Source organism: Palaemon carinicauda, chromosome 31, assembly GCF_036898095.1.
Source record: "Palaemon carinicauda isolate YSFRI2023 chromosome 31, ASM3689809v2, whole genome shotgun sequence".
Taxonomy (NCBI): Eukaryota; Metazoa; Arthropoda; class Malacostraca; order Decapoda; family Palaemonidae; genus Palaemon; species Palaemon carinicauda.
This window is the reverse complement of record NC_090755.1, coordinates 11390845-11414698: the sequence shown is the minus strand read 5'-3', so window position 1 is coordinate 11414698 and position 23854 is coordinate 11390845. Positions and strand designations below refer to the sequence as shown.

Here is a 23854-nt window from a genome sequence, read left to right as displayed (position 1 = left end):
ATGGTACCACCTTGTTCTCTAACGAATAGAGGCCCCGAGGAGATAGAGGAGGTCCGGGATAAATAAGACCTAAGAGTAGTAACAGGGCACAGAGACGGATCTTGTGTGAGAGGGACGATTTTCCAAGAGGACCATCTGTTCTGAGGGTCTTCGTTCTTAGCCAAAAAGAATTTGTTAGGTGAAAGAAGGACCTCTCCCGAAGGAAGGAACTCAATATGACCCGGGTCTCTCGACAAGGCTGCCAGTTCAGAAATTCTTGCCCCGGAAGCCAAGCTCACCAGGAAAAGCGTTTTCCTGAGAAGGGGAATGTAATCACACGAACTGTTAATGGTGTCAGAAGCCAATTTGAGTACATCATTAAGGAACCAGGTCACCGGGGTAGGACAAGTAACCGGTTTCAGTCTGGCACAGGCTTTCGGAATTGAAGCTAACAAAGAGTCGGTTAAGTCTATGTTAAAACCCACTAGGAAGATCTTTTTCAAAGCAGATTTAATAGTGGTGATAGTATTGGCTGCCAGACCTGATTCTAATAAAGATCTAAAGAAAGTGACTGTAAGGTTCAAGTTCATACAGTGCACGTCTGAGTCTATCAAAAATTTTGCCAACTTTTTAACTGCAGAGTCATATTGGCGGATGGTGGAATCCCGTTTATCTGATTCTAGGAACAGGGTGTTTTGAGGATCAATACTGGCACCATGCATGGCCGCAAACTTCATAAAGTCCATAAAGTTAGGGCGCTCTGAATGTTTGAGAAAGCGTACACAACGCGTGTTTGTACTATCTGAGACAGAACCGGATTGGGTATCGGGTGAGGATATAGTCTCAACTCTCGCAGGAGAGGATACCAGTTGCTCTTGGGCCAGTTGGGTGCGACCAAGGCTACTTGTCCCTTGAAGGATCTCAGTTTGTCTAGAACTTTCAGTAAAAGATTCACCGGGGGAAAGAGATAAATCTTTTCCCAGATGTCCCAATTCTGTGACATGGCGTCTGTGGCGTAAGCCTGAGGGTCTAGATTGGGAGCCACATATACTCTCAATTTGTGGTTGGACTCCGTGGCGAAGAGGTCCACTTGGAGACCGGGAACCCGAGAGAGAATCCACCGAAATGACTTTAGATCGAGTGACCATTCCGATTCTAGAGGGGAGGTCCGGGACAGGGCGTCTGCCACTACATTCCGGACTCCCGCCAGGTGGACAGCTGAAAGATGCCAACGGTTCGAGGCTGCTAGGGAGAATATGGCTACTAGAACATGGTTCAGAGGCCCTGACTTTGACCCGACTCTGTTGAGGCAGCGGACCACCACTTCGCTGTCGAGGACCAGACGAAGGTGTTGTCTCTTGGGTAGAGCGAGACGTTTCAGGGTTAGAAGAACTGCCATGGCCTCCAGCACATTGATGTGAAATTGGCGGAACAAGGGAGACCAAAGACCTTGAACTTTCCTGAGCTGAGAATAGCCGCCCCAACCTGATAGGGATGCGTCCGTGTGAATGATTAACTTCGGAGGCGGAAATCGAAGGGGAACTGACTTTGACAGACTGTTGGCTCTTGTCCAAGGAAGAAGTCTTTCCCGTAGAATGGGAGGAAGGCGGACTTTCCTGTCCCGGAGCTTCCGGTTCGCCCTCGAACGCCAGACACGATTGATATCTTTCAATTTTGCCTTCAGAAGAAGATCCGTCACTGAGGCAAACTGAAGGGACCCCAGAATCCTCTCTTGGAGTCGTCTGGAACTTACTTTGTCTTTGAGAAAGCGTTTGGTGTTCCTTGCAATCTCTAACCTCTTGGGTTTGGGAAGACACAGAGTATGAGATATAAGATCCCATTGCAGGCCGAGCCATTGGAACTTCGATTTTGGAAGAAGACGGGACTTCTTGAAGTTGATCTGGAAGCCTAGAGATTGAAGATATTGGATGACTTTGTGAGTGGCTTTTAGGCAATTTTGGGAGGTGTCTGACCAAATGAGCCAGTCGTCCAGATAGGCTACTACTTGAATCCCCTGATTTCTGAGTTCCTGAACAGCGACTTCTGCTAACTTTGTGAAGATCCTTGGGGCGATGTTGAGCCCGAAAGGCATCACCTTGAAGGAGTAATTTTTGTCCCCTAAGCGGAAGCCTAGATACGGACGGAAGTGTCTCGCTATCGGGACGTGATAATAGGCGTCTGTAAGATCGATAGAGGTGGTGACGGCCCCACGGGGAAGTAAGGTCCGCACCTGCGAGACGGTAAGCATTCGAAACTTGTCGCATTGAATGGACAAGTTGAGAAGGGATAGGTCTAGAATCACTCTTCTCTTGTCTGAATCCTTCTTCGGGACACTGAACAGCCGACCTTGAAACTTCAGGTGTTTCGTTTCTTGTATGGCGTTCTTTTGTAAAAGATCCTGGACAAATTCGACTAGGTCCGGAGTGGAATGTTGACGAAATTTGTTCGGAGGAGGAGGCCCTTGAATCCAACTCCACCCCAGTCCCTTGGAGATGATACTGAAAGCCCAGGGACTGAACCTCCATTTGTTGCAGAAGGCATAGAGCCTCCCCCCTACCTGCTGCACCTCAGTATTGGTTTGAGGAGTTGCCTCCACGTCCGCCTCGGAAGTTCTTTCCCCTGCGAAAGAATCTTCCCCTACCTCTGTTCTGGTTAGAACCACGGTGGTAGCCTCTACCTCTACCATAACTCTGGGAAGAGCTATGAGCCTCATAAGACTGGTTAAAGGCAGGAGAAGTGGCGGAGGCACCGGAAAGCTGGCTCTTATGGAGCAGAACGGTGACATAGTCATCCGAAGGAGCCTGAGAGGTGGAAGGCTGTGCAGGGGCAACAGGAGATGGGGGAAGAGGCAGCCGGAAATTGGACGAACCACTCTGCTGTTGCCTGAACTGGGTGGAGGTATATGGACGGAGCTTCTTCCTACCCCGGGCTTGGTAATTTGCGGGGTCATATTTACGTTTAGGAGTCAAACCCCAACGGGCTTTAAGGCTCTGATTGACTCTAGTGGCCTCCGCCAAGACTTCCTCTACAAGATCCTCAGGGAAGAGATTTGAACCCCAACAGGAGGACCGGATAAGCTTATTAGGTTCATGCCTAATAGTCGCCTCAGCCAGGACATGTTTGCAACACCTGCGTTTAGCAGTAGCGAAGTCATACAGGTCATAGTATAATGACTGCAACGTAGCCTTGTTGAGAGACTTAAAAATACTCTCAGTATCGTAAGTCAAGGCTATCGACTCCGTGGATGTGGCCAAGTTCAGAGTACGGCCAACACGTAGGCGGGAATCATACTCCTGTTTAATGAGGGATTCCGGGAGACGGGGAAGCCGCTCACTACACATTACTGAAGCACAGTCTGCTGCTAGCTTGCCAGAGGTAAAGGTGGTATGGACGTTGTCCCAACACTCAATGCCTGAAGGAAGAAGGAGGGAGATTGGATCCACCTCTCGGATGGGAGGCAAGGGCTTCTCCTCCAGAGCATATTGGAAGGCAAGCTCTGCTACCTTATTGACGCATGGAGTCACGGTGTTTTTGTCCATTAAGAACATTGTGAAGGAGCTCTTATAAGGCGTCAACATGGTGTTGGTGCAGCCGATGTCATTCAGGAATCTGGCCCAAACAGATTGGGCTTGCTCTTTAGGGAAGATGACCGTCTCTTTGGGGACCTTGTCTAACCGAACCAAAGCTTCCTCGGTAAGCCTGGCATAACCATGAAATGGAAATGCCAGACCAAGAGGAAAGAATTCAAAGTCCTCTAGAGGACGAGTGCCAAGACTCTCCAAAGTTAACATTCCGTCTGAGAACGGGGAATGAAGAGCCATACGCCAAGGGTTATTCTTGGCAAACGGCGGGAGCTTAGAGGCATCCGGGATGAGAGAGCTTTGGACTCGCTCCGGAGCACCTTGCTCTAATGCCCCAAGTCTCTGACCGATGTTAGAGAACATCGTGTCCATCTTAGACTGCATCTCTGATACCAACTTAGCCTGCATCTCCGACACGATGCGAAGCATGGCTGATTCGGAAAGGCCCGGGCTAGCAGCAGGAGTGGCGGAATGAACTCCCGGGTCGTGAGACTTAGAGGAGGAGCCAGAAGCCTTAGATGACAGGTTTGTATTCTGCTTAGAACTATGAGAAGCCTTGTGAGGCTTACGAGCTTTAGGTAAGGTTCTAGATGTAGACTTATCCTTGGGGGGAACCGAGTATGATCGTTGAGACGAATCACGGTCCCCAGAAAACCCATGAAAGGAGGAGCGATCAGATGAAGAAGAAAGAGCGGGGCTGAGGATAGGAATCTCAGCGCCGGAAACACCTGCCTCACTTACCACCCTACCTGTATCCAGATCATCCAATAACATGGGTTCCACGTCTAGGTTCATGGAGGCAACATTGTCTTCTAGATCTCCGGGGGCGTCCGACGGATCCTGCTCTGGATCAATGAACCCCGCTATGGTGGCATCAATGTGGGCAATGATGGGAGCTGCAACATGCCTAGCCACAGCGGCTGAAGACTTGGCGTTGGGGTAAATCAAGGAACAGTAGTCCTCGGAGAGGACGTACGGCCGCTTGGACTTCACGTTCCGGGCAAAACCACCAACCCACACTTTCAGTGTGGCCCGAGCCGCAGACTTTTGCTCCGGGGATGCCTGAAATAATAGTGGGAATTATAAAAGGAAAGACTCCCAGTGGTCCTTCAAGACCATAGAGATCTTACTAAATAGTGTATGTATGCCAAAAAAGGTAAGATAAATAAGAAGGCAACATAGCCAACGGGACTCACCGAGTCAGATCCAAGGGTGGTAACGAGGTCAAAACAGACCACACAGTTATCCGGGTGCCATACCACGACGTCCTCCAGCTGCACTCCGCAGAGGGCGTGAGACCGACAGACGGTATGGCCGCAGGGCTGATGTAGAACAGCCGCACAGGCCGTCGTCTGACAATGCACCATCTATAAAAAGAATAGTATATGAGAAACTGTAATTCTCTTAAGTAGGGGCGGGTCCGGAGGACCCGGGCCTAACATAAGTCTAACACAAGATTAGAGCTTAACTGTAATATTCTTAAGTAGGGGCGGGTCCGGAGGACCCGGGCCTAAACATAAGTCTAGCTTAAGACTAAAGTATAGCAATCCATTCCGGTCGAGCCGGGAGCATAAAAAAGGATGCAACAACAAGAAATTAAGACACATGGTGTCTGATTTCCCGGGGCGAGGATAAGCCCCGGGCCGGGAAATAAAAGTATATCCAAAACCAATTCGTATAGGAACTCCGGGATAGTGATCTGTCATATATAATCATTATATATAATCATAGGAACTGTTATAAATTAATAGGGGGGGGCGGAACTGTAGATAAGAACCGCCAACCGAACCCAGAGGGTTTCGTATAACATAAACCAGTGTGATAAGTGAATATAAAATAGGGTGCACCGGGATCCAACTCTGTTGACCGGTGGCCAACCAGACTAGACAGAGACGAACCCGCCGGGACACCCGGAGGACAAAGTCCATAAACACTGAACTACCCCCTCTAAAAGGAGGGAAGGCAACGGTCCCCTAGGGGAGGGGGGGAGAGAAGCCTAGCCGCCCACCTAGCGAGAGGGGGAGCATGGGGGAGGATCACGTGATACGGAGCAGCAGGGCTACCAACTGACGATCCCCAACCAGACAGATCAAACGGAGTAATAGCACAAATATTCATTATAATAGTGATAGCGTTGAAAATTATATAAATAAACACATAAAAATTTTTGGGCAAGGCATGCAACATAATAATTAAATCACAAAAGACACACCTGATGGCTAAAAAATAACATTGCCGCCTAGCAACGAAGGTCGGCAGCCATAACGATACGTAAATGATATCGGCCCTAAAATTGAACCACGAGGGTTCTAAACACTAAATAATGAATATCCACAATAACAAATAAAATCTAATAATAAAAATAATACACATAGTAACACCGCGAGTGAAACTAAAAGCTCTCAAAACAGGAGTACCAACTGTAAGTGGAATCAAGCAAGATCGATATGAACGAAGAGAATAAACTCCTATAATATGTTATTTTCATTATAAAATAAATTTTTGAATATACTTACCCGATAATCATGTAGCTGTCAACTCTGTTGCCGACAGAAATCTACAGTCGGGATACGCCAGCGATCGCTATACAGGTGGGGGTGAACACAACAGCGCCATCTGTGGTCAGGTACTCCAGTACTTCTTGTCAACACCACCTCAATTTTTTCCTCGGTCCACTGGTTCTCTATGGGGAGGAAGGGTGGGTCAATTAAATCATGATTATCGGGTAAGTATATTCAAAAATTTATTTTATAATGAAAATAACATTTTTCAATATTAATCTTACCCGATAATCATGTAGCTGATTCACAACCAGGGTGGTGGGTGGAGACCAGCATACATGTTAACAAAGAAGCTAAGTATCCCGTATTTTATTTTATTAGTTATTCAAAAATAACATAAAATAAATAAGTACCTGGTAAGGAAGACGACTTGAACCATTACTCTGCCTTTATTAAGTACGTCTTCCTTACTGAGCGTAGCGGTCCTCTTAGGATGCTGAACGACTCTTAGGTGCTGAAGTATAAAGGGCTGCAACCCATACTAAAGGACCTCATCACAACCTTTAACCTCGGCGCTTCTCAAGAAAGAATTGACTACCCGCCAAATCAACAAGGATGTGGAAGGCTTCTTAGCCGACCGTACAACCCATAGAAAGTATTCAAGAGAAAGGTTAAAAGGGTTATGGGATTATGGGAATGTAGTGGCTGAGCCCCCGCCTACTACTGCATTCGTTGCTACGAATGGTCCCAGGGTGTAGCAGTTCTCGTAAAGAGACTGGACATCTTTGAGATAGAATGATGCGAACACTGACTTGCTTCTCCAATAGGTTGCATCCATAACACTCTGGAGAGAACGGTTCTGTTTGAAGGCCACTGAAGTAGCCACAGCTCTCACTTCATGTGTCCTTACCTTCAGCAAAGCAAGGTCTTCTTCCTTCAGATGAGAATGTGCTTCCCTAATCAGGAGCCTGAATAGGTAAGAAACTGAGTTCTTAGACCTTGGAAGAGAAGGCTTCTTGATAGCACACCATAAGGCTTCTGATTGTCCTCGTAAAGGTTATGACCTTTTTAGATAGTACCTAAGAGCTCTAACTGGGCAAAGTACTCTCTCCAGTTCGTCCCCCACCAAGTTGGACAGGCTTGGGATCTCGAACGACTTAGGCCAAGGACGTGAAGGAAGCTCGTTTTAGCAAAAAACCGAGCTGCAAGGAACATGTAGCCGTTTCAGATGTGAAAACTATGTTCCTGCTGAAGGCGTGGATCTCACTTACTCTTTTAGCTGTTGTCAAGCACACGAGGAAAAGAGTTTTTAATGTGAGGTCCTTAAAAGAGGCTGATTGGAGAGGTTCAAATCTTGATGATATAAGGAACCTTAGGACCACGTCTAGATTCCAGCCTGGAGTGACAACCGACGTTCCTTTGAGGTCTCAAAAGACCTAAGGAGGTCCTGTAGATCTTTGTTGGTGGAAAGATCCAAGCCTCTGTGGCGGAAAACCGCTGCCAACATACTTCTGTAACCCTTAATCGTAGGAGCTGAAAGGGATCTTACGTTCCTTAGATGTAACAGGAAGTCAGCAATCTGGGTTACAGTGGTACTGGTTGAGGAAACTGCATTGGCCTTGTACCAGCTTCGGAAGACTTCCCCTTTAGACTGATAGACTCTGAGACTGGATGTCCTCCTTGCTCTGGCAATCGCTCTGGCTGCCTCCTTCGAAAAGCCCCTAGCTCTTGAGAGTCCTTCGAAAGTCTGAAGGCAGTCAGACGAAGAGCGTGGAGGTTTGGGTGTACCTTCTTTACGTGAGGTAGACGTAGAAGGTCCACTCCTAGAGGAAGAGTCCTGGGAATGTCGACCAGCCATTGCAGTACCTCTATGAACCATTCTCTCGCGGGCCAGAGCGGAGCCAACCAACGTCAGCCGTGTCCCTTTGCGAGAGGCGAACTTCTGAAGTACCCTGTTGACAATCTTGAACGGCGGGAATGCATACAGGTCGAGATGGGACCAATCCAGCAGAAAAGCATCCACGTGAACTGCTGCTGGGTCTGGAATCGGAGAACAAAACAACGGGAGCCTCTAGGTTATCGAGGTAGCGAACAGATCTATGGTTGGCTGACCCCACAGGGCCCAAAGTCTGCTGCAAACATTCTTGTGAAGGGTCCACTCTGTGGGGATGACCTGACCCTTCCGGCTAAGGCGATCTGCCATGACATTCATATCGCCCTGAATGAACCTCGTTACCAGCGTGAGCTTTCGATCTTTTGACCAGATGAGGAGGTCCCTTGCGATCTAGAACAACTTCCACGAATGAGTCCCTCCCTGCTTGGAGATGTAAGCCAAGGCTGTGGTGTTGTCAGAGTCCACCTCCACCACCTTGTTAAGCTGGAGGGACTTGAAGTTTATCAAGGCCAGATGAACCGCCAACAGCTCCTTGCAATAGATGTGAAGTGTCCTTTGCTCCTGATTCCATGTTCCCGAGCATTCCTGTCCGTCTAAAGTCGCACCCCAGCCCGTGCCTGATGCGTCAGAGAAGAGACGGCGGTCGGGTTACTGAACAGCCAAAGGTAGACTTCCTTGAGAAGAAAGCTGTTCTTTTACCACGTGAGAATAGACCTCCTCTCTTCGGAAACAGGAACTGAGACCGTCTCTAGCGTCATGTCCTTTATCCAGTGAGCCACTAGATGATACTGAAGGGGGCGGAGGTGGCGTCTCCCTAACTCGATGAACAGGGCCAGCGATGAAAGTGTCCCTGTTAGACTCATCCACTACCTGACTGAGCATCGGTTCCTTCTCAGCATGCTCTGGATGCATTCTAGGGCTTAGGAGATCCTTGGGGCCGACGGAAAAGCCCGAAAAGCTCGACTCTGAAGATCCATACCCAGGTAGACAATGGTCTGGGATGGGACGAGCTGGGACTCCTCAAAATTGACCAGGAGGCCCAGTTCCTTGGTCAGATCCATAGTCCATCTGAGAATCTCCAGACAGCGACGACTTGTGGGAGCTCTTAAAAGCCAGTCGTCTGACGGAGCCGGACACAAGATCATGGTACTGCTGCACAGTCTGTGAACTGTCAACCATGGGGAAGCGAGGAAGTACAGTGACAACCCGAAGCTGTCTAGACTGTCTGGGTCGTACAGACAACTCCTTATCGGGATGCTGAGGTTGCCGCACTGCGTCACAACAAGTCACTTCTGCTGGTTGTTGAATGTCTTCCCAGTGACACACTGACTCCGTAAACAAAAAATCCTCTAACAAGGACTAAGCTTGGACTGCATGTCTTGCAACAAAGCTCAAGGTCTATGGGAGCAGGTGTGGTAACAGACGGGGTTAGCGACTGAAGTGGAACCATTACCCTCCCTGGAAGCATGTTATGCTTAAATAAAAGTCCATAGGAGGCTAAGCAGCTAAAGGCTCCTCTCTAAATGACAGAGTCCTCAAGGGAATATCAGAAGGAGGGAGAATAGCACTTTCTCATCTACAGGAACCATATCCGAGAAAAGCTAAGTTCTCTCAGTGAGGGTTTCACTGGTGCAAAAGCAGCAGACTAGAAGGCAACGTTATGAAACTGCTTGACAGTCTAGTGAGTTGGCAACAACCAAAGATGTGTGACTGAGAAGCATGCGGTAAGGTATGCAGAGCATGCTGTATGCAGAGCATGCTGTATGTAGAGCATGCTGTAAGGTAAGCAGAGCATGTTGCATGGCGTGCGGCTTATGCTGCATGGGAAGAGGCTCATGCTGCATGGGATGAGGCTCATGCTGCATGGTATGAGGCTCATGCTGCATGGGATGAGGCTCATGCTGCAAGGGATGAGGCTCATGCCGCATGCGTTGAGGAGGATGCCGCATAGTATGAGGCTCCTGCCTCATGGGTTGAGGCGGTTGCCGCATAGCATGAGGCTCCTGCCTCATGGTTTGAGGAGGATGCCGCATAGCATGAGGCTCCTCATAGCATGAGGCTCCTGCCTCATGGGTTGAGGAGGATGCCGCATAGCATGAGGCTCCTGCCTCATGGGTTGAGGAGGATGCCGCATAGCATGAGGCTCCTGCCTCATGGGTAGAGGAGGTTGCCGCATAGCATGAGGCTCCTGCCTCATGGGTTGAGGAGGATGCCGCATAGCATGAGGCTCCTCATAGCATGAGGTCCCTGCCTCATGGGTTGAGGAGGATGCCGCATAGCATGAGGCTCCTGCCTCATGGGTTGAGGAGGATGCCGCATAGCATGAGGCTCCTGCCTCATGGTTTGAGGAGGATGCCGCATAGCATGAGGCTCCTCATAGCATGAGGCTCCTGCCTCATGGTTAGAGGAGGTTGCCGCATAGCATGAGGTTCCTGCCTCAAGAGTTGCGTCTGCCTCAAGGGTTGAGGAGGTAGCTGCGCAGAGAGAGGCTCTTGCCTCAAGAGTTGAGGCTCTTGCCTCAAGAGTTGAGGTTCTTGCCTCAAGAGTTGAGGCGGTTGCCTCAAGAGTTGAGGCTCTTGCCTCAAGAGTTGAGGCTCTTGCCTCAAGAGTTGAGGTTCTTGCCTCAAGAGTTGAGGCGGTTGCCGCAAGAGTTGAGGCTGCTGCCTCAAGGATGGTGGAGGTTGCCGCAACGCATGAGGTTGCTGCCTCAAGGATGGAGAAGGTTGCCGCAACGCATGAGGTTCCTGCCTCAAGGGTAGAGGAGGTTGCTGCAAAGCATGAGGTTCCTGCCTCATGGTTAGAGGAGGTTGCTGCAAAGCATGAGGTTCCTGCCTCAAGGGTTGAGGAGGTTGCCGCATAGCAAGAGGCTCCTGCCTCAAGGAAAGTGGAGGTTGCTGCATAGCGCTGGTACCTGGCAACTCCCAATGCGGCAGCTCACGCATGGAGGCAGGAGGAGCCTCAACATCATACGTCTGGCAGGGTGGACTGCGCAGAGGTGGAGGAGCGCTCGCAGGAGGAGGTGTGCTAACCTTCTCTGCCTGAAACTCCTGCATCAAAACCGCAAGCTGAGACTGCATTGTCTGCAGCATAGACCACTAGGGTCTATGAAAGACAACAACAAACGGAGCTACTGTCCGTTGAGACTGAGGGTCTAAAACAGCTGGTGCGGCAACAGACGGAGTTACTGCCTGTTGCGGTAGCACCTAGGAGTTGGACTTGCGCGGAAGGGACCGACTTGCACTTAAAAGCTGCAAGATTTGGTCCATGGTTTCTGCGAGAAACCTCTTCCGCAGACGAGGAATAAATGGGCTCTCTCGTCTTTGTGTGGGTGGGGTGATCACGTCGGCTACGTGAGTTGGTTACACCCGAAACCACGGAGGGAAAAGTCTGTTCGTCGATCAAGGCCTGATGAACCCATAAGTCCTTCGACGTTACTTCTCCCCTGGGCTTGGGAGCTTGTAAGAGGTCCCAGACTAGGCGAACAACTGGCACGAACAGACGAACCCTCGAACGCAACACTGTAACACTTTGCGCTTATCACTTTATCACTTTTGATTTTCTGTTTGCACTTATTTCACTGAACTCGAAACTTAAGTGGTTTGTACCTGAAACACGCAATTCTATCCTTCATTAAAAGTTAGTAATTGCGAAAACAGTATTACAATGTAACAGAAAAACATAATGAAAGATAAATAATTCAGTGGCTGGAAAAGAGACTAAACACTAGATCAAATAACCTACGTTTAAAATCTCTCACCGCATAAAGCCTGGGAACAAGAAAAAAACTCTAGAAACGTTTACCTTCTTCCCCTAAAGAGACTAGGGAGAAGAGCAAAAACGATAACAACGTTACCCGCTTGAACGAAACGTTTATCCTCCTCTCTCTCCCTCCGTCTCTATCTCTCTCTCTCTCTCTCTTGACTTAGAACCTGAGAGATGAGCCCAATTATATATATCGTTAAAACATATTATTGTTAAAGGAAAAAAACTGAAAGATTTCCCAAATAAAAAGTTCCTTTATTAGAATTAAAACCATTTAAGCTAAGAAAGAATGAACAAAACGCTAGAATCGGTTTACTCTTACTGCAACGTGAAACCGTGAATATTCTCTCTCTATCGTAACGATAGAGCGCAAGTTGAACGTTCTGAACGTCAACAACTGCAGAGACAAAACAAAACGTTAGTTCAACTTTGAAAACAGTACGAGACTATCAAAGAAATTCTTTCAAAAACATTAAAATAGCATAATATGTTAACAGGTAAACGAAATGACGGGCTCAATGTTAATTAACTTCGGTTCCAAGAAAAGACCGCCTACTATTAGGAAAGGTCGAATATAAACAAACATAAAAATTAATTTTAATAAGTTTATAATAAAAGGAAGTTAATCGAAGAGGCCTATAAAAGGCGGAGAGATATAAAATAAATCTATAACTTTTGTTAAGCAAAATTAAGAAAGAGAGTCTATACTCTCTTCGACACCAACACTTCCGCTAAGGGAAGGGTCGGCCATTTAAAAGTGAAAGAGAGTTCATACTCTCTTCGTCACCAAAATTAAATAAAAAATTAAATCAAATTAATTCCAAAAACTTGCTAAGCTAATGATAAAGCTTCCTGAATAGCGAAGGCTAAACTCTAGAGCAAACACATCACCAAATCGTGAGCAATAACTCCAGAATCAACAGCGTATCCATGTAGGTCTAGCCAGAGGCACGACAGAGGAAAAATTGAGGTGGTGTTGACAAGAAGTACTGGAGTACCTGACCACAGATGGCGCTGTTGTGTTCACCCCCACCTGTATAGCGATCGCTGGCGTATCCCGACCGTAGATTTCTGTCGGCAACAGAGTTGACAGCTACATGATTATCGGGTAAGATTAATATTGAAAATTAAATATTAAACGATCTAGGTTGCTCAAAACACAGCAAAACCAAGCTTGGTACTTAACTTAGACGGTGTCTCCTGGGAAACCGACGAAGAAGCCATAATCCAGTGAAAATAAGTAGAAAACGAGAGCACAACAAAAAAGCGGGTTACAACACAAGGCGTGCTAAAAGGAGTTGGGTTCTGAGCGGATGCAGAGTTGGTGGTGCCGAGTGAGGTTGAACGGCTCTCCTCTATTGGGGTATTTGTCGTGGATAAATCTAAATAGTGCGGGACCTCTGGATTATACGCCCAATTTTATACCGACACCAATAGGTGAGCGAGCTAGTTAACCTAGCACTCATTTACATTTTTTCTCTGGTATATTTAGCAGTAAATTACCTAAGAATAAGTGCTAAATGGAGCTTATTCACTGGGCGGCACAGGTTCGAGCCCAGAAACGTTTTTTCCTTTCTCCCCGTACAGAGACTAGGGACGAGAGTAACTCGAGAATAACGTTACCCGCTTGAACGGAACGTTTTCTCTCCTCTCTCTCCCTCCGTCTCTATCTCTCTCTCTCTTTCTCTTTTGATTTCGCACCTAAGAGAAGAGCCCAATTACATTTCGTCAAAAAAACATGTTATTTGACCAAAGGAAAAAACTGAAAGGTTTTTCAATTAAAAAGTTCCTTTAAAATAGAATTTAAAACATTTAAGCTTTGAAAGAAGAATGAACAAAACGTAAGAATCGATTTACTCTTTCTGCAAAGTGAAACCGTGATACTCTCTCTCTCTATCGTAACGATAGAGCGCAAACTGCGTAGCATAAATAAACTAAACGTTAGTTCATCTTTGAAACAGTACGAAGACTATTCAAAGAAATTCTTCCATAAAATATTTATTAAAAATATTAATTTAAAAAGTTTTAAATCATTAGCTCTTTAAAAGCTATTTACGATTGAAAGAGCTCAACGTTGTTTAACTTCGGTTTCCAAGTTAGGACCGCCTACTCTCAGGAAAGGTCGCATATAAACAAAACATTAAAATTTATTTTTTATGTTTATTATAAATGGAAAGTTAATCGAAGAGCCCTAATAAAGGCGGTGAGATAAAAAATATATAGAGGAAAATCTATAATTAATTTATAACGTGATAAGATAATTACTAAAAGCCTAAACACACTTCCGTCTAAGGGAAGGGTCGGCCATTTAAAAGTCAAAGAAAGCCCATACTCTCTTTGTCACCAAAAATTAAATCTATCCAAAACGAGTTCAAGATTTAAGATGAAGATAAAACACCTGCACTGCGAAAGCTCAAACCAAAATGAAGTACTTCACCAAATATGTTGAGAAAACTCCAGGTTCTACAGCGAGTAAAAGTACGCCTTGTCGACACGTCGACAGAGAAGAAATTGAGTCTTTGTTTACATTGAGTATGGTATCTGGCCGACAGTTGGCGCTGATGGGCACACCCGCAACCTGTATAGCGATCGCTGGCGAGTTTTTACAGTTTTTTGTCTGTCGAGCAACAGAGTTGCAGCTATATATATTCACCGGCTAAGTTAAATATTTAAAAAATGTATTTCCTCATAAACTTGACTCACCTGCGAGGCCTGACTTGCTGCTTCATACAGGGCACCCAGCTGTCCCAAATTGGAGCATAATACATGTTCTTCTTTGAGGTCACTGCCCTTTCTCAAAGCCTGCAAAAATAAACTATATCAAAAAAGAAACTAATACGTAGAAGCTGTCCTTTAATATCAACTTTATTCCCCAGAATATCCAGTATATAAGTATGATTAGATGAAAGTATTTTCCATGTCCAGTCTACAATAAGCATACAATAAGTGAAGATCTAGCTGACGACCTACCTTCTTCAGGAAATTTATTTCGGCTTTTATCCTTTTTTTCAGCTTGTTGACTCCTTCTACACTGTCTAATTCACTCAACTTCTCTATGAGGACGTTGGCTTCGACAATCTTCTGAGAAGCTAAACTTGATGCAGCCATGGCTGCTAGCAAGTTTAGTTTCAAAGTTCTGTCTACTGTTATACCTAAATCATCGACCTCAGGAACCGATAGTCTTCAGCGAGTGGCTAGGCTTGTCAATTATGACTTTTCTACGGCTAGGCTAATTTAGAATGGCTATCTTCCATAGGTCTTTGTTGGTCAACTGGCCGGTTTCTGGAATGACATCAGGGCGTTAGTGGTTCACTTGATCTAGGCATACACTATCGTAGATTGATTGATTGACTGAGTTTTCTGGCATCCTGACACCTAAGGTTATTGATGCCAATATCATTTGTTATATATAAAGAATAAAATTCAATTCAATTTAAAACAATAAAAGTAAAGATGTCCTTATAAAAGTTAAAGAACTTTCAGACCACCTGCTTCTGAAATAAATCTAAAGATACCGCTAGCATTGTACGACACATCATGTCCACGAATCTTGGCAAGGATGAACCAGCCATCCTCACCTCGAGCCTCAAAGAGACATCTATTTTTTAAGGTACTAAAAGTGGGGCATTCTGTCAACATGTGCCTCACTGTCAAGGGTACCAAACAGTCATCGCAATATGGCTGATGTTACCCAGTCATCGGTAGAATAGAGAACTGACTTTGTGGCAAAATGTAAATTAACTTCGACAATTGTTATGCAAAGATTATCCATTCCTTGGATATGAAAGGATTGGGCTGCATATATCTGGGTTAAGATGTCAGAAAATATTCCTAAAATATAATCGTACTTGTTCAATAATGTTGAACAAATAAATAACAAACCATGAAGGAAAAATGTTTCCTAGTGAAAAGAAAGCACCTGCACCAAATCTGAACTTCTGAAGTTCCACTGAGTCAGCTATTTGATTATGAAAGTCATCCTACAAATATTCATCACAGCCAGAATGAGACTCCTAGAATAAAGTAATGTACTATACAGCACTTTTCATTCATTTCAGATTTGCTATTGGACTTAATTATTTTCATCTTTTTCATCCCTCCCTATAGGAATGGATTTCATAATCCAATCTCCTTTATAAGTTGAATAAATAATATTGTCCATTTTCATTACTGTATCTGCAATCTCCAGGGTAAATTTGTTCTCCCAACAAGATCATTGTCAGTTAACACCAGAAGGCTTGATGATACTGTACTATTAATCCCTCCATCTTTAATCAAATATCAGAAAACTATTCTTAAAACATCAGTACATAACTAGGCTACAAAGGTTGAGAACTTTCAAAATCTCGATGCAGAATTTATATTTTAATTTTCCATGTTTCTGAGTTAAAGTGGATTCCATATCTCCCAATGTGATTGGCAAATACCCTGCTTGTTGTATTCAAACTTTTACTTCTTTGAAGATCTAAAATTTGTTTTCTCATATCCTGAATTATTTACTTGAGATTCAGTAATCTCCATATAGTTACGTCAACAACAAGTGCCTCCGTTTCTAGTCCACTGCAGGACAAAGGCTTCAGACATGTCCTTATTCATGATTGGGGTTTGGCCAGTTTTCATTACTACCCAGGCCAACTGCAGATTAGTGATGGTGGGAGACTTTTTATCTGATCGCTCACTGCAAACCAGCCGTGTATGGGTGGTCTTGACTTTTACAGCTTTGCTGATCATAGCAATACACAACCTCTTTAACCATATTAAGGTATCCCCATTGACCATAAATATCTATTTGGTGCACAGTCGAGTTTCCTTTAAATTGCAGATGACATCACCACAATTTTCATTGAATCATAGGATATCATTTCCAATAAGGAATAGAAAAACTTAGTCTGGTCTAAATTCAATTACTTCACATGACGGATATGGATATAAATCTTTACATCAACATTGTCCTCATTTACTTTCACAGATCATCATCATTACAAGCTGAGCTACAACCCTAGTTGGAAAAGCAAGATGCTATAAGACCAAGGACTCCAACAGGGAAAAATAGCGCAGTGTGGAAAGGAAACAAGGCAACAAGAGAGGTAATAAACAATCAAAATAAAATATTTTAATAGCAGTAATAACATTAGATTAGATATTTCATATATAAACTATAAAAGCTTAAAAAAAAAAGAGGAAGAGAAATAAGTTAGAACAGCGTGCCCGAGTGTACCCTCAAGCAAAAGACAGTGGAAGACCATGGTACAGAGACTGTGGCACTACCCAAGACTAGAGAACATTGGTTTGATTTTGGAGTGTCCTTCTTTTAGAAGAGCTGCTTACCATATCTGAAGATCTCTTCTACCTTTACCAAGAGAAAAGTAACCACTGAACAATTACTTCGTAGTAGTTAACACCTTGAGCGAAGAAAAATTGTTTCGTTGTCTCAGTGTGGTCAGGTGTATGAGGACAGAAAAATGTGGAAAGAATAGGCTAGACTATTCGGTATATATGTAGGCAAAGACAAAATGAGCCCTAACCAGAGAAAGGGATCCAATGTAGCACTGTTTAGCCAGTCAAACGACCAAATAACTCTCTAGCGATAGTATCTCAACAGGTGGCTGGTGCCCTCACATGTTGGTGCTGTACCTAACAGAGACCAACAACAGCAACTTTAAGTGTTTTTATTCACAATAATATTTCAAATGAAAGTAAGATTAAGAACTGAAAAATTAAAAACTCTAAAAACTGAACGGATACTCTTGAATAATCATATTAAAATTTCTGAAGCAATATAAAACTTTTTGAATATGATCCAGCTTGAAGGTCCATACAACATATATAGTGAAATATTAACTTATCTCGATAGCTATTACACAAAAACAAAAAAACAAAAAAATCCTCTACTAAACACAGAGCTAATTAAAAGCTTTACGGGACATAAAGCTATTTATTGTTAAGGAAATGGGCTCAATCAAGACAAAGAAACTCTTATTATAACATAAAAAATGTTATTTTGATAATAAAATAAATTTTTGAATATACTTACCCGGTGATTATATAGCTGCAACTCTGTTGCCCGACAGACAACTCTAAGGTAATAACTCGCCAGCGATCGCTACACAGGTTGCGGGTGTGCCCAACAGCGCCATCTATCGTCCAGATACCCAGTACTCAATGTAAACAAAGACTCAATTTTCTCCTCGTTCCACTGCGTCTCTATTGGGGAGGAAGGGAGGGTCCTTTAATTTATAATCACCGGGTAAGTATATTCAAAAATCTATTTTATTATCAAAATAACATTTTTCAATATTTAACTTAGCCGGTGATTATATAGCTGATTCACACCCAGGGGGGTGGGTAGAGACCAGCAATATATGTTTACATTTTTATGAGCTAAGAGTTTTTATTTCATTTTAGAAGTTATCAAAATAACAAAAACAAAATAAATAGGTACCTGGTAAGGAAGTCGACTTGAACAATTACTCTGCCTTTTAAGTACGTCTTCCTTACGGAGCCTCGCGATCCTCTTAGGATGCTGATCGACCCCTAGGATCTGAAGTATCAAGGGTTGCTACCCATACAACAGGACCTCATCAAAACCCCTAATCTAGGCGCTCTCAAGAAATGACTTTGACCACCCGCCAAATCAACCAGGATGCGAAAGGCTTCTTAGCCTTCCGGACAACCCAAAAAAACAACAATAAAAACATTTCAAGAGAAAGATTAAAAGGGTATGGAATTAGGGAATTGTAGTGGTTGAGCCCTCACCCACTACTGCACTCGCTGCTACGAATGGTCCCAGTGTGTAACAGTCCTCGTAAAGAGACTGGACATCCTTTAGATAAAAAGACGCAAACACTGACTTGCTTCTCCAATAGGTTGCGTCCATTATACTTCGCAGAGATCTATTTTGCTTAAAGGCCACGGAAGTTGCGACAGCTCTAACTTCGTGTGTCCTTACCTTCAGCAATGCTTGGTCTTCCTCACTCAGATGGGAATGAGCTTCTCGTATTAACAGTCTGATAAAATAGGATAAAGCATTCTTTGACATAGGCAAAGATGGTTTCTTAACTGAACACCATAAAGCTTCAGATAGGCCTCGTAAAGGTTTAGTTCGTTTTAAATAGAACTTAAGAGCTCTCACAGGGCATAAGACTCTTTCTAGTTCATTGCCTACCATATTCGATAAGCTGGGAATATCGAACGATTTCGGCCAAGGTCGAGAAGGTAGCTCATTTTTGGCTAGAAAACCAAGTTGTAGTGAACATGTAGCTTTTTCTGACGAAAATCCGATGTTCTTGCTGAAGGCATGAATCTCACTGACTCTTTTAGCTGTGGCTAAGCATACCAGGAAAAGTGTCTTTAAGGTGAGATCTTTCAGGGAGGCTGATTGTAGCGGCTCAAACCTGTCTGACATGAGGAATCTTAGTACCACGTCTAAATTCCAACCAGGTGTAACCAAACGACGCTCCTTCGTGGTCTCAAAAGACTTAAGGAGGTCCTGTAGATCTTTATTGTTGGAAAGATCCAAGCCTCTATGCCGGAAGACCGATGCCAACATGCTTCTGTAGCCCTTGATAGTGGGAGCTGAAAGAGATCGTTCTTTTCTCAGGTATAAGAGAAAGTCAGCTATTTGAGCTACAGAGGTACTGGTCGAGGATACAGATACTGACTTGCACCAGTTTCGGAAGACTTCCCACTTCGATTGGTAGACTCTAAGGGTGTTTTTCTCCTTGCTCTAGCAATCGCACTGGCTGCCTCCTTCGAAAAGCCTCTAGCTCTCGAGAGTCTTTCGATAGTCTGAAGGCAGTCAGACGAAGAGCGTGGAGGCTTTGGTGTATCTTCTTTACGTGTGGCTGACGTAGAAGGTCCACCCTTAGAGGAAGACTTCTGGGAACGTCTACTAGCCATCGAAGTACCTCGGTGAACCATTCTCTCGCGGGCCAGAGGGGAGCAACTAGCGTCAACCTTGTCCCTTCGTGAGAGGCGAACTTCTGCAGTACCTTGTTGACAATCTTGAACGGTGGGAATGCGTATAGATCTAGATGCGACCAATCTAGGAGAAAGGCATCTATATGAATTGCTGCTGGGTCCGGGATTGGTGAGCAATATATTGGGAGCCTCTTGGTCATCGAGGTTGCAAAGAGATCTATGGTTGGTTGGCCCCAAGTGGCCCAAAGTCTCTTGCATACATCCTTGTAGAGGGTCCATTCTGTTGGAATTACTTGTCCCTTCCGACTGAGACAATCTGCCATGACATTCAAGTTGCCTTGGATGAACCTCGTAACTAGTGATATGTTTTGACCTTTTGACCAGATGAGCAGGTCCCTTGCGATCTCGTACAACGTCAGTGAGTGGGTCCCTCCTTGCTTGGAGATGTACGCCAAGGCAGTGGTGTTGTCCGAGTTCACTTCTACCACTTTGCCTTGAAGGAGAGACCTGAAGCTTTTCAAGGCCAGATGTACTGCCAGTAGCTCCTTGCAGTTGATATGCATTATCCTTTGACTCAAGTTCCATAGTCCTGAACATTCCCGACCGTCTAATGTCGCGCCCCAGCCTACGTCCGATGCGTCCGAGAAGAGAACGTGGTTGGGAGTCTGAACAGCCAGGGGAAAACCCTCTCTTAGGCTGATACTGTCCTTCCACCAAGTCAGGCAAGACTTCATCTTCTCGGAAATGGGGATCGAGACCGCTTCTAGCGTCTTGTCCTTTTTCCAGTGAAATGCTAGGTGGTATTGAAGAGGACGGAGGTGTAGTCTTCCTAATGACACAAACTGTTCCAGGGATGATAGCGTCCCTATCAGACTCATCCACTTCCTGACTGAACATCGGTCCTTCTTCAGCATGTTCTGGATGCATAACTGGGCTTGGCTTGTTCTGGGGGCCGACGGAAAAGCCCGAAAAGCTAGACTGTGAATCTCCATCCCTAAATACACAATAGTTTGGGATGGGACCACTTGTGACTTTTCCATATTGACAAGGAGACCAAATTCCTTGGTCAGATCTAGAGTCCACTTTAGATCCTTCAGACAGCGACGACTGGAAGAAGCTCTGAGAAGCCAGTCGTCCAAATAGAGGGAGGCTCGGATGTCCGCTAAATGAAGGAATTTGGCTACATTCCTCATCAGCCTCGTAAACACAAGAGGAGCTGTGCTTAGGCCAAAGCACAGGGCTTGAAACTGGTAGACAACCTTTTCGAAAACGAATCTCAGAAAAGGTTGGGAGTCCGGGTGGATGGGGACGTGGAAGTAGGCGTCCCTTAGGTCTAAAGAGACCATCCAGTCTTCCCTTCTGACCGCTGCTAGAACCGACTTTGTGGTCTCCATGGAGAACGTCTGCTTTGTGACAAAGACATTCAGAGCACTGACGTCTAGCACCGGCCTCCACCCTCCTGTCTTCTTTGACACCAAGAAGAGTCGGTTGTAGAATCCCGGGGTTTGATGGTCCGAGACTTTGACCACCGCTCCCTTCTCTAGTAAAAGAGACACTTCCTGTTTCAAGGCTCGTCTCTTGTCTTCCTCTCTGTACCTGGGAGAGAGATCGATGGGAGACGTTGCTAGAGGGGGTTTCCGTACAAACGGGATCTTGTACCCCTCTCTGAGCAACTTCACAGATTGTGCATCTGCGCCTCTCTTTTCCCAGGTCTGCCAGAAGTTCTTGAATCTGGCTCCCACTGCTGTCTGAAGAAGCTGGCAGTCAGACTCTGCCCTTAAAGGACTTGGTTCCTTTCTTCTTTCCTCATTTCCCTTCGGCACGAGCACCTCCTCTGCTGGAGGTTCTGCCATGAAAGGGCGGAATAAAACGGGACGCTGGAGTGTCCATCCTTGGTCTAGCTGACAAAGTAGGCAAAGGGGTAGCTTTGCGAGCGGAGGACGCAACAAGATCGTGAGTGTCCTTCTGTATCAATGAAGCGGCTATTTCCTTAATCAGGTCTTCTGGAAAAAGGCACTTGGAGAGAGGAGCAAAAAGAAGCTCGGATCTCTGGCACGGTGTAACTCCAGCTGAAAGGAATGATCATAGGTTTTCACGCTTTTTAAGGACTCCGGACACAAAAGATGCAGCAAGCTCATTAGACCCATCACGTATGGCCTTGTCCATGCAGGACATAATGAGCAAGGAAGTCTCTTTCTCTGTTGGAGAGATCTTTCTGCTTAGGGCTCCTAGACACCAGTCTAAGAAGTTAAAAACTTCGAAGGCCCTAAAGATACCTTTCAAAAGGTGGTCCAGGTCCGAAGATGACCAACATATCTTTGAGCGTTTCATGGCAAGGCGGCGGGGAGAGTCTACGAGGCTTGAGAAGTCGCCCTGGGCAGAGGCAGGAACTCCCAAGCCGAGAACTTCTTCCGTGGCATACCAGACGCTCGATCTAGAAGAGAGTCTAGCAGGGGGAAACGTAAAGGCTGTCTTCCCTAAACTCTTCTTGGACTGCAACCATTCTCCTATCACCCGCAAAGCTCTCTTGGACGAGCGTGCGAGGACGAGCGTGCGAGGACGAGTCTAGTAAAGGCAGGAGTGGTAGACGGCATGCCTAACACAAACTCTGACGGAGAAGAACGAGGAGCCACAGAAACAAACTGGTCCGGAAACATCTCTTTGAAAATGGCCAAAACTTTCCTAAAGTCCAAAGAGGGTTGCGTAGACTTAGGCTCGTCCAATTCTGATTGTGGTTCATCTATGTGTGCAGCAACATCATCATCAGAAAGTCCCTCATCCGATAACTGATGAGGAAACGGCAACGGAGTGGGTAACGGCTGGTTCGCTGAGTCCGGTCGCACGGGTGCATGCGTGACTGAGCCGGACGCAACGTCATGGAACTGCTGCCCAGTCTGTGAGCTGGCAACAACCATAGCAGCGCGGGGACGCACAGCGTCTACTCCAGACTGTCTGGACTGATGTGGGTGCGCAGTGGCAACCACACTGGGTTGCGGAGGTTGACGCACCGCGTCAAAACAAAACAACTCTGACGGTTGTTGAACCTCTCGAACGTCAACGGAGACCTCCGTGCGTCGCTTAACGTCAACATGCGGCTGGCAGATCACACTGGAACGCATGGGTGGCGGAACTCTCTCAACTGGTGTGCGTGAGAAGGTTACCTCAGCGTCCACAGGACGCACAACCGATCGTGTGGAAGGTTGTGGGCTAGGTACTGCACTAGCTGGTGCGGCAGCAACCTTCTCCGCACGAAAGTCCTGCATTAGAGACGTCAGTTTAGACTGCATGTCTTGCAGAAGAGACCACTTAGGGTCTATGGGAGCAGGTGCGGCGACAGACGGTGTTACTGTCAGAAGCGGTACCGCTTTGCCTCTCTTAGGCGGTGAGCAGTCATCGGATGACGGCAGCGAGTCCGAACTGACCCAGTGGCTACAACTGGGCCGTTGGACTTGCGCGGAAGGGACCGACTTGCGTTTTAACGGTCGTGAGACCTTGGTCCAGGGTTTCTTGCGAGAAACACCTTCAGACGACGAGGTATAAATGGGCTCTCTCGTCTTAGTTAGGCAGGGGCGATCTTGGGTAGATACGCCCGATACCACGGAGGGAACGTCTGTTCGCTGATTAAAGCCTCTCGAACCCATTTGTCGTACGACATTGCTTCTCCCCTGGACTTGGGAGCTTGCAAGAGGTCCCGGACTAGGAGGACGACAGGCACGAACAGACGAACCCTCAAGCGCAACACTATCCACAACACTATCACTCGGCACTTTAGCACTTCCCACTGCACTTTTGCACTTAAGCTCCTTCACATCCGCCATGAGCTGATTACGGTCACTAGCAAGGGACTCAACTCTCTCACCCAGAGCCTGGATGGCACGCATCATATCAGCCATCGAAGGTTCCTGAGTGCCAGGAGGGGTGTTAGGAGCAACCACTACAGGGGAAGGAATAGGTTGTGGGGCATGAGGAGAGGATATATCAATAGAACGAGAAGAACTTCTCCTAACTCTATCTCTCTCTAGCCTACGTGTATACTTTTGGAATTCGATAAAATCGAATTCCGAAAGCCCAACGCACTCCTCACACCGATCTTCCAATTGACAGGTTTTATCCCGACAATTGGAACAAACAGTGTGAGGGTCGATAGAAGCCTTCGGAAGACGCCTTGAACAGTCCCTAGCATTGCACTTCCTAAATTTTGGGACTTGTGAAGGGTC

General features: G+C 45.9%; 1 protein-coding gene across 2 annotated transcripts in view; it reads right to left on the bottom strand.

Annotated features, from left to right (window-relative positions):
• The window catches only part of LOC137624280 (UPF0415 protein C7orf25 homolog), a 61027-nt gene that overhangs the window by 32212 nt on the left and 4961 nt on the right, over window positions 1-23854 (bottom strand). For both annotated transcript variants that reach the window (XM_068354824.1, XM_068354823.1), the window contains exons 2-3: window positions 14688-14999; window positions 14421-14519 (exon numbers count right to left, since the gene is read on the bottom strand). In XM_068354824.1, the coding sequence (XP_068210925.1) occupies window positions 14421-14519; window positions 14688-14825 (237 nt within the window). In that variant the 5' untranslated portion in view covers window positions 14826-14999. The remainder of the gene's footprint in view (window positions 1-14420; window positions 14520-14687; window positions 15000-23854) is intronic.